General features: G+C 54.1%; 2 protein-coding genes across 3 annotated transcripts; one reads left to right on the forward strand and one right to left on the reverse strand.

Moving 5' to 3' along the window:
• Positions 1–344: 344 nt before the first annotated feature.
• On the reverse strand, positions 345–6,695 carry S100PBP (S100P binding protein). The gene is given in 6 exon segments (XM_086480008.1): positions 345–578; positions 803–952; positions 1,236–1,275; positions 4,339–4,443; positions 5,176–5,273; positions 5,499–6,695. Coding segments are annotated over 6 exon segments (1,824 nt in total).
• A 2,619-nt stretch (positions 6,696–9,314) lies between these two features.
• On the forward strand, positions 9,315–14,532 carry YARS1 (tyrosyl-tRNA synthetase 1). 2 transcript variants are annotated; one of them, XM_086479432.1, is made up of 14 exons: positions 9,315–9,335; positions 9,446–9,510; positions 9,776–9,922; positions 10,039–10,214; positions 10,447–10,576; positions 10,812–10,892; positions 11,242–11,334; positions 11,540–11,675; positions 11,900–11,985; positions 12,436–12,570; positions 12,903–12,998; positions 13,137–13,330; positions 13,472–13,613; positions 13,863–14,532. In XM_086479432.1, the coding sequence occupies exons 1-14, from the start codon at positions 9,320–9,322 to the stop codon at positions 13,971–13,973; spliced, it is 1,608 nt and encodes a 535-aa protein (XP_086335558.1). In that variant the 5' UTR covers positions 9,315–9,319; the 3' UTR covers positions 13,974–14,532. The 2 variants fall into 2 exon arrangements, with proteins under 2 accessions (XP_086335558.1, XP_086335557.1); XM_086479431.1 differs by having other exon boundaries at positions 12,436–12,562; positions 12,901–12,998.
• Positions 14,533–14,943: the final 411 nt, after the last annotated feature.

The raw sequence follows: 14,943 nt of genomic DNA on the forward strand, positions 1-14,943 counted from the left end.
CAGAGGATCAAACTTTTACCCATTACTCGAGTGCTCTGGTACTACTGATCTTACAGCCAGTGCTAGCTGCATACACAGAATAAGCCCCTCTCCTCAAAACAGCAGATCTGAAGGCCTTGCTCAGCAACAGATGATTCAGCAGAATGCACAAATCCTTGAATTCCTGCCACAAAATACGAAACCACCAGTAACTCCAACCTTGCCGAAGTGTTTGCCCTCCTGCTCACTCAGAACAGGTACTACCGCTCAGTGAAAGGCAACTTCCCTGGAATACTGCCCTTGCAGAAGTCCCCTGTTTCAAGGTGCTCTCAGTACAGAACATTGTGTCCTTGCCCCGTCGAAACTCAAAGGTTTTTCCATCCTGCCACTGCAGTCATGTGATTAACGTGAATCACGGTGCTGTGTAACACCTCCTCCTTTCCAGGGAACATAAAGTCTCTTGAGCAAATCCAGACCTCCTTCATAAACTGCAGTATCAGCTTTTATTTACCCAAAGGAGTCATTTCTTGTTAAAAAAAGATACTTCTAGAAGTAGATTTCAGAAGCGTTCTTGAAAAAATCCGTGTTTCGGGGCTGCGCTGTTTAGGAAGGACAGAGGTGCTCCAAAACAGGTCACCAAAGGCAAACTCTCCCCGTCACCCAACGGTTCGCACTGTCCGCAAGGAGCTGATGCAGGATGCGTGCGTGACTAGAAGAAATCACCACTTCTCACAAACTCTTAGCCTTCCTGTAAGTCCCCCTCCCTCGGCCATTCTGGTTCACAGGCAAAATGGGTGACAGAAACAGGGGGGTTGTTTCCTACTGTCAGGGGTGCATCCTTCACCCCCGCACCTGAGGGAAGACTAGAAGTTGTGCGAACTACCACCATGACCCACGAGGACGTCACACCAGTAAGAGGTTTGAGCTCCTCCACCAGAGGCAGTCGCAGCAGCAGACTAGCCCCATCGAGCATCTGGAGAGAGGAGCCGTTATCTCAGCGCCTCACATAACTCTCTAAGCCAGGGCTCAGAGTAAGAATCCTTACGGCCATTACACATGAGGAAAGGGGACAGTGACACCCTAGATAATCTGAACAGAACTTAAACCACTTCGATTTCTTTCTCCTCAGGCACCGTCCATCCCCCACCCTTCCACAAAATGCAGTTAAGACCAAACTACAGATTTAGGGTGAGATTTTTAGGCAAGTTCCACTCTGGTTTAGAAACTTGGAGCTCTGATTATCTCAGCAAAAGTACCTGCAAACTGGAGCCATGTGGTTTGTTACTAGAGAAGCCCCTGGAACAGTCATGTAGACTGAGGAGTGTCACACTCTGCTAAGAACAGCTAACTCCTCCCACCACTCCCCGCACCATAAGCCTCCCTGCAAGCTGCTTTATCAGTTCCTACCCCATCCCCTACTCCGAACCCCACCTCACATCCCTCTTGAAATTTAGGGTTGTAGGTGGATTTCATTTGAAGTGAAATCTCCCTCCTAGACTCAGCCATAAATGTAATTCCTCCTTGATGTCAGCACAGCCCAAGCCCTGTACCTTCCCTGCATGCTTTCCATTCAAGAAAAATCAGTTTGGGCAGGTAAGAACTGTTTCAAGATGTAAAGTTTTTTCCTCAGCCAGCTCAGTGCCAATCCACAGACCAGGCTCTTTCAAGGCAGAGTCTGCTATCGCAGCCTTCATTTGTATTTCACAGATTTGTTTCTCCGTATGTTCCCTTATACTATTCTCCCTTTCCACCACCTTAAACCTAGTGTGTCTGGTTTTTAAAGATACTGATCTTCCTTATTACAGTAAGACCAGATGGTCTGTGGCTCTTTATAAGGTATTCCCTCCTCCTCTCCTTTGATTCAAGAGGGATCCAAGAAAATAATTTATCAGGTTTCTCCCAGGTTGTAAGAAGTCTGGTAAAATTTCTAAGCATCATAAACCTCTATTAAACAAACCAAGCCTCAAGGAGAGCTCCTGGTGGAGTTCTGCTAGCAGAGGCAGTCAGAGAAAGCAGTGGTTGGAGGTCAGACAGGAGCTAGCTCAGCCTCCCAGGTACCCGGGGGTGCATGACTTTGCCGAGAGTGATCCCGCTCCAAATAACATGAGAACACTTGTCTGAGCAGCAGGTGTGCAAGCTCTACCCCACACGCACAATTGCAATGTTAACGACCTGTGAAAGCAGATCTGAAGTACAGATGTTTGGGTGGAAACCAAGAGAAGGCTGTTTAGAGAGGGAAATGCTTTTTCTGTTAAGTTTGTTCTTCCCCTGCCCGTTCAAATACTGGCCTATCCAGCCCCGCACATTGCTGAGGACAAGACCGAGCAGCAGAGCACAAACATTCAGTGCCGAGAGCCACAGTCATAAAAGCAGGAGCCTCGTGACTTCTGCAGCCTGATACAGACCCAACCAGAAGAGCCGAGGAGGACTCATCAAGAAGGATATGATTCTATTTACTGCTGGATAAAGGTCAATAACAAAGTGCGAATGCTTACAAACGGTCAGCTGGCAGAAATCTTTTGTGGTCAATTATCAGTTTCAGCCACCCATTTCCAAGCAGATGTTCAAATCACATCTCATTTTCACATCTGCTACAACAGGGCCTCAGGAGCATTTAGATTCCTATGGGAAGCTACAAATAAATTTATCTATTCAGACTGAATATCCTCTAGAAACCAGAATGAGAGGAAGCACAACCAGAATCACAGGTTATCTCCCAACTCACTCGAGGTGGCTAGATGTGAAAAGTTTATTCTGAATACAACAGGTTTTCTTCCAACCAGTCAATGTTCAAAGGCTGTAGGTGTGCTAGCCAGTGCAACTTCTAGCACACAGTCGCTCAACACGGATACGAGAAAGTTGTATTTATAGAGAACCTGCAAGGTACCATGTAGAGAAGGGAAAAGACAAAGCCTCTGCTGTAGCCAGCCTGTAATTCACCCAGACAAGCTATGAGCCAGGAGCAAGAGACAGGATACAAGGAAGAGCAGACAGATCGTGTAGAAGAGGGGATAGTAAAGTCAAACACCACCATTAGACAAATGCCAGGAGATTTGCAACACAAAACAGAGCTAAAGATTTGTAGCAGCCATATATTAGCTACTGCTTCCCAAAGGGAATTCCCTTGCTGACTCTGAAAGCTGCTAATTTTCCTTCAGGAATTTCTTGGGCTCATTCTGCCTTTCTGCCTCTCCTACACAAACGATGCACAAGACACTGCTGCAGATCCGGGTGCACCGAAGTACCATATGGGGTCAAAGTCAGCCCACTGACAAGGTGCTTCTGTGACAACTGGGAAAGCCCACGCTGTCTGGCGGGCTGAATTCCAAGCCTACAGCTATTTGGAATAGGAGAGGTTGGCACTAATAAGAAAATCAAATTGTGCGCATCACAGACAATGTTCTTCCCCAGCAAAATAGATCTCGATTTCACTCGCAAGCCTTGTTCATTTGCAGCTCCTGCCTGATTTTCTGTGACTCAGAACATACGTCTTGCATTTTTAATTTGCAAGGAAGAGAAAACAGGCCATTTTAGCTCTCCTTGCGTAGTCCCCTCTGCATTACTGATGCTGTATTCACACACTGGAAAGCAGCCCTGTGGCTATGCAGCTGCTCGCGCTGCCCAGATAAGTGCAGGCTCCGTGCAATGCGCCACTGAACTGGCATTTTCTTAGAACTTTCAAGAAATGACAATTATTGCACCCATGAACGCTCAGAATAGCCACAGTGGGAGGCCATCTCTGGAAGGTACCAGAACACTCTTTGCCCTTCAGAACATCCCGGTTCTACCTGCCAACCCATCAGACACTGCTCTCCAGCTGATATCCATACTGACTCCTTACACACACCTTCCTTTAAACCTCTGCTGCTGATAGGTCTTAGGTGCCACTGTTGAGAGGGGCAATTGTGTAGAAGGTCCCAGTAGTATATCCAAATCTCAGCTAAAGATTCTTAATCTCTTAAGCTAAAGATTCCCCAAGTCCGGGTTCATAGCTGTGGACTGACAAGAACAAGTTACCTCCCAACACAAGCAGCCAGAGCTCAGCTTGGCTCTTCCCAGGTGATGGGGGCCTGTTTTGGGAACATCCCTGAATTTACCACAGCAAGCAGCCTGGAAAACGTTTCCCAGGTATCCCAAACTATGAAACTCAGCTGAACCAGCCCTGGAAGAAGACTGATTGCTGTGTAGGAACTCTGTGCAGGGTAGTGCTGGCAAGGGTAGCAGGCACTTTCTATTTCCCTCTGAAAAAACACATACATTCAAAACACCAAAGAATACAAGTTGAGCACGCCAGGCCTCCTGCTAGGATGTCTGTCCTCCCCACCAGTACAGCCCTACCCCATCCCATCTGGGGGTTACCTGGTGTAAGAGCTACAGTTTTCTTCGTATGGATGTGCACACTCTGGACATAAATGTTCTTTTTGCTCAAGCTCTGCTTCCGAAATGCACGTCCATTGTTTCAGTCTTTAAAATAAAAGACAGCATCAATTTTCTTAGACAATTTGTCAAATTAGGTTACAGAAGACAGAAAGGGCAAAGTGTCCCGCAGAGCTACCACAGACATGAACTTCTTGTAGCACTATTCTATGATTGCAAAAATAGAAGCATTTATTCGAATAAAGCTGCAAAGATAAAATACTGAGAGCAAAGCAGGAGTGTCAGATGAGTGAACCAGCAAGGCACTGTCCTGGTTCACAGGCCAGGAACCTCCAGCGAGCCCTCAAAAGCAACAGATTTTTCATGTCACTCCAGGCCACACTGGGAACAGCCACGCACAGAACATCCGAGCGCAGCAGGTCTGCAGCGGCCGCGGGGAAGAACCACGGAACTGACAACTGCAGGCCCAGCAGCAGCGGAGAGCAGAAGAAACCATCCCTGCGGAGCGCCCAGAGCTGCTCTGCTGCTGCCACCTGCTGGAAACCACTCCAGAAGGAGAGCGGCCAACAAGCCAAGCCAGCACCAACATCTCTTCTGCCCTCAGGACTGTCTTTGCAACCTGCTTTCTCATTTGGGCCAGCCCTATATTCTTCCCCCTCTTACAGGGTAAAATATCAAGTACTTTCCCCCCTATTTCAGTGCATCTTAAGAAAAAAAATAAAGATAAAACCAGCAGCACGTGACCAACCAAACTGGTTTAGGAAACCGCTGGGACACTTTTCAAAGCGTAAAGGCATTTAGAGGCTCCTAAGAAATTACCTTTCTTCCTCCTCCTGTGGCACAGGGATAACTTTGCCAGGCGTCTTCCCACTGGTTGTCTCTTTCTGTCCAATCTGGCCCACAGCTGTATCACTTAACTGGAAAGGTAAGGAAAAAGGGGATTAACACCTAACAAAAAAAAAATCATTTCATGTAAGTCTTGCTTATACAGTTATATAAAAATCACACTTTCCTCCACTTGAAAAGCCCTCCCTTACTGTGTAAAAGCGCACACTTTGTGCATATGGACATCACTGCAAGTACAAATCAAGAGGAACAGAACTAAACACACTTTAGTTACAAGAATTAAGATGGGTCTTTACTTTAATGCTGTTTGATGGCCCTTCAGCTTCTGTAGATTCCCCCTCATCATCCTCTGGAGAGTCTGATTTCCTTGAAAAACAGCTCTTTGTTCCTTTGGAAAGTTCTTTGTTTCTGGATGTAGAAGATGGTGTGGGACACCTCGGCAACACGGGTGCTGAACTCTCATCAGCTGTACTCTGGCCACAGGCAAGGTCAGAAGAGGCCATGGATCTTTCCACATGATCACCACAGAAGTTAGACACATCTCTGCTTGTCAGGGGAGTCTTTCCATCCACACCCAGGCTTTGCTGGCTATTAGCCATCAGCCCCTCTGAGGATTCTTCGAGAACCCAGCCACTGGCAGTTCCAGCATACTCTAGGCAATCATTTACGATTGCTTCTGAAGCTTCTCTTTCGGCTTCCTCCAAACAACTGTCCTCCAGAGGCTGATCTACAAAGCCAGCATCATTTGGGCTAAGACTCAGAAGCTCCTGAATGTCAAGGTCAAACAACATGCGAGTTACTTGGGCTGACTGCAGACAGCTCTCATCCAAACTAGCATCTTCATTCAAAAGGCGAGGGTAACGTTCAGAACTGACTGACGAACGCTCTCTGGACAGAGGTTCATTGGGTCTCTCTGCGATCTCTGAGGCTACATTTGCATCTTTGCTGACGACTGATGCCCCACTGCAGCTGCCGCTCTCATCCTTTTCACTCTCTCCATTTACATTTTGGCTCAGAGTGCTTTTTCTAGTTAGGTACTGCTCAGATTCCACACTATCATCTGCCAAGATTTCCTGGATCTCTTCCTCAGTGTAATTGAAAGGAGAATTCCCTTCTTCACCATCTGACAGTTCCAACAAGGAGTCATCCAGCTCACTATCATCAAAACATCTGGTTGTATCTAGAGAAATGGCTACATCATCATATTTTGATGAAAAAGAACTGGCAACAAGGTCACCACAGCCAGTGTCATGCAGAAAACAAGAGGATCCTTGACAGGAGGCAGAACCTGGGGAACAGAGCAGCATGTTCTCCGATGGATCTGGAGTGCCACAGCCATGACTCAACACACAAGCCTTCTTAGCTGACTGCAGGGCCTGAACCCGCTCTGCAGAATCCAACAGCCTTTTGGCCCTAGGAACTGCATCATGAACAGGAGGTTTATATTCATGATAAAGACAAAGCCCAGAGGCATGAGGGGAACGGTCACCCATGTCGCTGTCGGTTCCTGTATCTCCGTGACCCTGTGCTTTCTGCTTACAGCTCTAGAAGCCTGTCCCAAAGTTCATCTGATCCTGCTGCCCTTTGATCAGCCCTTGCAGAAAAGAAATTGGGATTCAGCTCCAACCTGCCAGCAAACCCAACATCTTAAGAGAAACTCAGCTGTTTTCTGAAGGTGCAGTAGTATAACGGGGAAGGCAGAAACACGAGCTGAGGCACAACGATTTTAACTTCTTGGTCGCTGTTACCTCCACTCCTGACTATTTTAGGTCTTAAACAACATATAATAACCACCAGCCCCTCATTCCCTGAGTGTTCCCACACGCGAGGCTGTTTGGCTTTAACAAGCAGGACTAATGCCCCAATCATCAACGTGGTCTCTACGATCTCCTCCAAAGCTGCTGTAAACCAGTTGCTCTACCACCACCTACCAGTATTCACAAGCCTCATTCTCTACGACCTTACATTTCAAGTCCAGAGCACACTTCAGGTATTAAATAAAGCCCCGCAGACCCTCCCTGTGTCTGAACCCCCACCTCTGTCCTTCAAAGATACTAAACAAAGAAAAAGTCTTTTTTGGGTTAGGAAAAACTGAGCAACGGAAGAGTAACTCTGTGAGGGAGCTCAGAGGACATTCAGCAGCGTATTAGTCACTAACACACTCATACAAAACACATATTATAACGAAAGGTCAGAACACAAAGAACCTTCCCGTAAAACTCAATAGTTTAAAAGTATTCCCAAACAAAACCTGTTTTCCTCTTCGTGAGGACTCGCACCAACACAAATCTTTTGACTTGAAAGCCCTGCATTTGACTCTTACCCAGCAGGAGAATCTTGACTAAGGAAAGGTATTTCCTGTCCTCTTTGACCAACAGGGATATCTTTTGTCTTTCCATTGCTTTGACTACTAACTGCTTTCAAAAAGGGGGAGGGGGGGTGTTACCTACTCCAGGAACAAAACCCAGGCAGTTCTGCTCCTTCCTCTTGTGATTCTGTCTGAATAATAAAAATCAGCACTTTCAGAATAATGCTGTAACCACACAGAAGAAAGAAAATACCTCGGGAATCACCTACGTATGTACAAAACCTATACAAGAACACAGGGAGTCATGGGCAGTCCTCACTAGATAGTACTTGCCTGGAGTTCTGCAATTTAGCTACAAGTGCTTTGAAGAGAAACAAAGGGCAAATAAAAACAAATTAAACATGGATTTAGTCCTACAGAGCGCAGCAGGCTCAAAATCAAGCTCCTAACCAACAAGAACTTGAAGGAGAACTAAACATTTTAAGCGTTTTTGCTGGAACCGGCTTACAAAAAATACATTTGGAGATGTTTACGTGCTCGGCTTGCAGCCAAGGAAATGATTTCTCTGCTGCCATGACCTTCCCAACTCACCTAACTGCAGCCAACACTGGGTCTCTACTTTCAGCCCCACATCAACTGAGCACAGGCCCAGGCAGAGCCCCCCTGCCATTCCCCACAGATGTGGGTTGAATTCAGGGGCTGTTCAGGGATTTTCACCAGGGCAATGCTCTGTAACAGTTTAAATGGCTCTTAAACTGATATAAGGCAAGGCTGCCCGCTGCCACCCTCTCACCCCATCCCTCGTTCCAGCACCGGTGCTTGATGGGTCAGACCACACTGGAGCCTGCTCACCCCCAACTGCAAAAAGCACCAGCTCTGGAGCCGCAGCAGGCGAGTCAAAGGAAGGCTCTTCAGAAAGGTACACACACTTTATGTGGGTTTCAAGCACAGCTTCAGTAAATGGTGAGATCAAGAGACAAAACTGCGGAGCACCACAGCTCTGCCAAGGCTCAGGCACTGGCTGCCCCACTCCCCGCAGCCAGCCGCGGATCTCCCAAGCTGGAGCGCCGCACTGCTCTGGGATCTGCTCCCTGAGGGGAGAGAGGGGAGCGGGGGGGGGGCACCTGCTAGAGCAAACAATCACGGGCCACGGGGTAACAGTCCCCTCGGCCCCAGGATCTGCCCACCACGAGATGTCTTCTCTGAAACAGCAGAATCTCGAGGCGTAGCGCTCCTGCTCCCAGCTCACCCCAGGGCACAAAGGCAACCCCCGGCCTTCCACCTCCGCACCTCCCTCATCTACCCTCTCTCCCTCACGGGTCTACTCGCACCCGCCACAGGCCTGCCCCTACCTCAGCTGCCCCCTTTTAGCTCCCAAACCCTCGGGCACCGCCCCGGGCCGCCCAACCGGCGCCTCAATGGCGCTGAGCGGGGCCGGGGCCGAGGCCGCCCCGAAGGAGGCGCCGGGCCCGCCCCCGGCTCCTCCTCCCGCCCAGGCCCGGCCCGCCCAGGCGCCGGGTGTCCCCCCGAGCCCGAAGGAGGAACAAATACATAAACAAAAAGCTACAATAAGACAAAGGAACCGCCGAGGCCTGGGCCGGGCCTGGCGGAGGAACGGGCCGCCTTGCGCTCACCCGCCGCCATCTTAACGGCAAAGGCGGTGCGAGCCCCCCCCCCCCCCCCCGCCACCGCGCGAGGCGGCGTCTCATTGGTGGAGCTCGGCTCCGCCCCCTCCTCATCGGCAGCTCGGCGCTCGGGACGGGGCGGAAGTGACGTCCAGGCGCGGCAGGCGAGCGCCGAGCGGAGCTGATGCAACCCGGGGCAGGTTGGTGGGGGCTGCGCCGGGCGGACCGGGGCGGCCTCGGGGCCGGGCAGGGCCCCGGGGGGTTCCCGGGGGGGCTGGTGCCTCTGGTAACGCTGTCTCGTTGCCTGCAGCCGCCGCCATGGAGCCCGCGCCCGGCCCGCAGGAGAAGTATCACCTCATCACCCGGAACCTGCAGGTACTGCGGGGAGGGGTGGGGAATCGGGGCCGGTGCAGGCCGAGGCGGGGGGGATCGGGGCCGGGGCAGGTCCTGGGCGTAGCGAGGGGGGACCCGGATCAGCCTCTGGACCCGGCAGGAGCCCCGGGGACGTGCAGGGTAGGCCGGAGCCTGGGCACAGCTCGGAGCTTGGCCGTTCAATGGGACGTTGCCCTGCCCCTGTCCTCCCCCAGCGTGTTCCCGGGGAGGCTCAGCCATGCCAGATGTGTGTCTTGGGCCTCTACAGGAGGTCCTGGGGGAAGATAAGCTCATGGCCATCCTGAAGGAACGAGAGCTGAAGATCTACTGGGGGACTGCTACCACGGGCAAGCCGCACGTGGCCTACTTCGTGCCCATGTCCAAGATCGCAGACTTCCTGAAGGCAGGGTGTGAGGTACGGGGCCAGGCTGGGAGCTCAGACCCTGCGGGGCTTTGTCACCATGCTGATGGATGGGAACGTGTCGTTCCCCTGACTCGTGTGGCACTGACACTGTCCCCCTCCGTTATTAGGTGACGATACTTTTTGCTGACCTCCATGCTTACCTAGACAACATGAAGGCCCCCTGGGAGCTGCTGGAGTTACGTACCCGCTATTACGAGAACGTGATCAAAGCCATGCTGGAGAGCATTGGGGTGCCGCTGGAAAAGCTGAAGTTTGTCCGGGGCACTGACTACCAGCTCAGCAAGTGAGTCCTGGGGCGCCTGGTCCTCTCAGGAAGGGAGAGCCTGACCTGGGGCACTGCTGTTCCTGAGCCTGCCCTGTTCCTCAGCCTGCTGCCCGGCACTGTCATTCGGGGAACAAAGCGAAGGTGCCTCCAGGCTTTGGCTCCTCTCAGTGTGGCCAGAACCAGTGTTTGTGTGAAGCAGCTCGAAAAGATGTCCCCTCCCCGGTGCTGACAGTGCTGTCCCTTCCCTCAGGGAGTACACGCTGGACGTGTACCGCCTCTCGTCCGTGGTGACGCAGCACGACGCGAAGAAGGCGGGAGCGGAGGTGGTGAAGCAGGTGGAGCACCCCTTGCTGAGCGGTTTGCTCTACCCAGGCCTGCAGGTGGGTGACAAGGCAGGTCGGCAGAGCTGCTTCTATGCCGGGGAGGGGCTGGGCAGAGCCAGGACTGCGGGGACACGCGAGGCTGGATGCCAAGGTCGTTATACGAGGGGGTCATTCTACTGCCCTGGCAGAGGCTGGGCAGATCTTGGGGGACGGGCAGGACCTCTGAGGGCCGAGCACAGCTGGAGTGTGGAGCCTTGGGCCCCATCTCAAGGCTGCGTGTGTCTCTCCGCAGGCCCTGGATGAGGAGTACCTCAAGGTCGACGCGCAGTTTGGAGGAGTGGATCAGAGGAAGATATTCACCTTTGCAGAGAAGGTGAGGGATGGGGGTGTTGGTGAGTTCCCTGCGGTGCTGGTGCCTGGGGCAGGGCTGGAACAGTCGCCAGTCCATTGGGAGAAGCGTGTCTGTGATTTCAGCTGGCACCATGCTGCTCTTCGCAGCGCCTACTGCTATTCTCATCATCCTTGGGGCTCTGGTGTGCAAAATAGTGCTGCCACACGTCCCTGGCTGCAGCTCTCCATGGCTTATGAACTTGTGGTAGCTTTCTGGCTCCTGTTATTCTGGGTCCCCAAATTATCTGGAGCCAGGAGCAAACAGGGATTGGGAGTTCAAGCCCATCTTCAGAAGAGGCTTGTCCGTGACTTGCCTCCTTGCTTTTTCCCAGTACCTTCCTTCCCTGGGCTATGCCAAGCGCGTCCATTTGATGAACCCGATGGTTCCCGGTCTGACAGGCAGCAAAATGAGCTCGTCAGAAGAGGTTGGTCCCTGAATGGTGGCTGTGGTCAGGGGTTCGGGGGGGGGGGGGATCGGTCAATGGCTGGGGGGGCAGAGAGGCTGCACCCCAAGAGGTGACTTCTCTCTCCGCTCACACTGGGGTCTAAAAGGAAGTTGCAGCAGCTCCAGCGTGAGTTGTCTCTTGAGCAAGAGGTTGGGTGAAGGGCTGCGGAAATCTTTTCCTTCAGGATTCAAAGATTGACCTTCTGGACCGCAAGGAGGATGTGAAGAAGAAGTTGAGGAAGGCTTTCTGCGAGCCAGGGAACGTGGAGAACAACGGTGTCCTCTCCTTCATCAAGCACGTCCTCTTTCCCCTCAAGTCAGGTGAGGGGCTCACCACGCTCGGGCGCTGGGTCTAGTTTTTCCTGTGGGTAAGTGGAGGGGACAGGAGCGCGTGTCCCCTGAAGCAGACTGCCCCGGAGTGCCCCCTCGCCAGCCCCTGCTGCGGTCCCCCTCCGCTCTTGGGCTAAGTGGGGCAGGAGGTTTATCTGGCTGAGCAGGGGGTGAGTCTCTGGGTTAATCTGAGCCTTCAAATCTGTGTGTCGCAGAGTTTGTGGTTCTGCGAGAAGAAAAATGGGGAGGAAACAAAACCTACACAGCCTATGAGGCCCTGGAGAAGGACTTTGCTGAGCAGGTGAGTGCTGGGATGGACTGAACCCTCTCCCTGTCCCTGAGGCGCCCAAGAGCTCTCTGTGGGGTCTCTGAGCAGCAGTGGGAGAGGGAAATCTGCACCACGAAGGGGTGCGGAGCAGAGCGTGGCCCCGTAGGGTGGCAGGGTGCTCCCAGCCAGGAGGCCCCGACAGTGAGAGGATGGGTGAAGGCTGTGGGGGCAGGACAGGACCACGTCAGCCACGTCCTGGAACAGAGCAGCAGTTTAGCTGGTTTCAGCTGTTCCCAGCTGAGGCTGCAAGTCCAGAAGAGGGGCTCTGATGTCCGAGGGGGAATCAGGCCAGGGGTTGGCGTTCATCTCCCTGCCCTCCTTGGCCTCCAGTTCCTACCTCTCTGGCCTCAGATCAGCGGATTCTGCTGCTCCCCCTGCCCTGGAGGAACCCATGCAGGAACCGGTCTGTTTGTCACGATACAGGTCGTGCATCCCGGAGACCTGAAGAACTCGGTGGAAGTGGCCCTGAACAAACTACTTGACCCCATCAGAGAGAAGTTCAACAGCCCGGAACTGAAGAAGCTGACCCACATGGCGTATCCCACAGCCAGTAAGGAGGTGCTGGGAGCTGAGGGAAGCGGGGCCCTGGCCACACAGGGCTGGGTGGGAGAGAGTCCCTCCAGGAGCTGAGGTTAGAGAGAAGTTCTGAAACTTCAGTCTCAGGAGCAGCCCTGGAGAGCGTTAGGAAGGTGAGGAAAGCCCAACGCCAGGGCTGTATGCCCACCCTGGAGAGAACAGATGCCAGTGTGCTTCTCTGGTGCTTGAGAGGCCGGCAAAGCAGAGGAGGGACTGTCCTCACCTCATTTGGAGGTCACTGTGTGCTCCCCAGGGCCTCGCCAGCTCCCTGGGTTTACGCTGAGTGGCCCAACTGTTCCCTTTGCACTGCAGAGCCTGCAGAGAAGCACACCAAGAACTCGGAGCCGGAGAACATGGTGGTCCCATCCCAGCTGAACATCCGTGTTGGCAAAGTGATCAGTGTGGAGCAGGTACGGGCACAACGGGTGAGAGGGGAGTAACCTTCCCTCATGGTGACATGGGCACTCGGGGTGTTTGTGGGCTCTCCCTCCTTCTTCTCTGCCACCCCAGTCCCCTTCTCTGCTCCTCACCTTGCTTCTGCTTGGCAGCACCCGGATGCTGACAGCCTGTACGTGGAGAAGATCGACGTGGGCGAGCCTGAGCCCCGCACCGTGGTCAGTGGCCTGGTGCAGTTCGTCCCCAAGGAGCAGATGCAGGACAGGCTGGTGGTGCTGCTTTGCAATATCAAGCCCAAGATGATGAGGGGCGTGGAGTCGCAGGGCATGGTGCTGTGTGCCTCCAGGTGAGGGAGGGGGGCATCGGGGCCGTAGCCTTTCAGGGGTACAGTCCAGACCCCCCTTCTCCTGCCTCGGAGCCCAGTGGGGCTGAGGGGCCGGCGAGTACCGCCTTGGGCTGACTCGGCTTCCTCCACACCCCTCCGCAGCGTGGGGGAGCCGCGGCGGGTGGAGCCCCTGGACCCGCCGGCCGGGTGCTGCGCCGGGGAGCGCGTCTACGTGGAGGGCTACGAGGACGGGAACCCCGAGGACGAGCTCAAGCCGAAGAAGAAGGTCTTTGAGAAGCTGCAGGTGAGGGGCTGCACCGGGGGGGAAGCTGAGCCACAGCTCGGAGTAGCTGGGGCGCCAGGCATCGCGTGGGGCAGTGCTTAGGGCCGCGTAGATGCCGCTGTCCCCCTCTGGGTGACCCCAAATCAGCTATTTGCTGCCCATGTTTGCTCCTGTCCGCAAAGCTGTGGAGGAGACAAACCTCCCCACCGGCTGAGCGTGGCACCACTGGCAGCCCAGGCCTGACCCTGCCTCCCCTGTTCTGCTCCCCAGGTCGACTTCCGCGTCTCCGAGGACTGCGTGGCTCAGTGGAAGCAGAGAAACTTCCTGACCAAGCTGGGGACAGTCTCCTGTAAGAGCCTGAAGGGAGGCAGCATCAGCTAACAAGCACCAGAGCCACTGCTCGCGCCTCCTGCCTGGCCCCCTCCACCACCGCCTCAGCCAGGCTCTCCTCCCCAGTCTCTGCCATCTCCTCCCCAGTGCCCCGAGCCAGGGGCTCAGCCCTGCGGGACCTGGGGGCTCTGGGACTGAATTTGCAGCCTCCCACCTGGAGAGCTGCCTCCGACATCCCCCTCGCCCTGGGCCTGCTCAGCCAGCATCCGTGCCTCAGCTGTGGGCCAGCTCTGGGGACTGGCGGTGGCACCGCACCTAAGGGACCTGCATGACTTGTGCCCGTGACCTCAGGCTCTACGCTGGGGCCGTCGGCTTGCTCCCAGTTGTGCCACGGACTGGATGTCCTGCCCGCTGGTCCCGACTGGGGACAGCACGTGCGGGCGCTGCAGTGAGGGCAGAAAGGGAAGGCTGCTTGCTCAAACCTGTGTTGCTGCTAACAGAGCTGGGGACAGCTGCCTGGCAGCCAGGCGGGTCCCGTCCCCTGCTCTGCCCGGGCACCCCCTGCTCCGCGCTCAGCCCTCCCGAGGCTGCGGCCGCTGCTGGTGCTGCTCTTTGGCCAGGAGCCCAGGCAGCACTCATGGGTCTGTCCTGAGGCCGTGGGGGGCGCGGGCCTTAAACACTGACTCGGGAACCGTCTGTCTGTCATAAACCCAAATAAAATGTCAAGCTGACTGCACGTGGGTGTGCCTGTCTGTCCAGGGGGAGGTGGCTGAGCTGGCAGCCAGCCCTGCTCCTCTGTTTTAGTGCTGCCCGAGCCTCCTGCCCACCCTGTGGGCAGGCAGCAGTGCCGGCAGGCAGCAGTGCCGGGAGCCAGCCCGCTCGGGGGCTGTGCCTGCCCCAGAGCCCAACAGCGCCGGGCAGGGCAGCTGCCGCATGTGGCGAGGCTGTGGCCATAAGGTAGGAAGCACAGGAGGCAGCGAGCTTCGGTCATCATTTTTACCAGCCAGGTACAGAGCTCTGA

Source organism: Leptosomus discolor, chromosome Z, assembly GCF_034619465.1.
Source record: "Leptosomus discolor isolate bLepDis1 chromosome Z, bLepDis1.hap2, whole genome shotgun sequence".
In the NCBI taxonomy this organism is placed as follows: domain Eukaryota; kingdom Metazoa; phylum Chordata; class Aves; order Leptosomiformes; family Leptosomidae; genus Leptosomus; species Leptosomus discolor.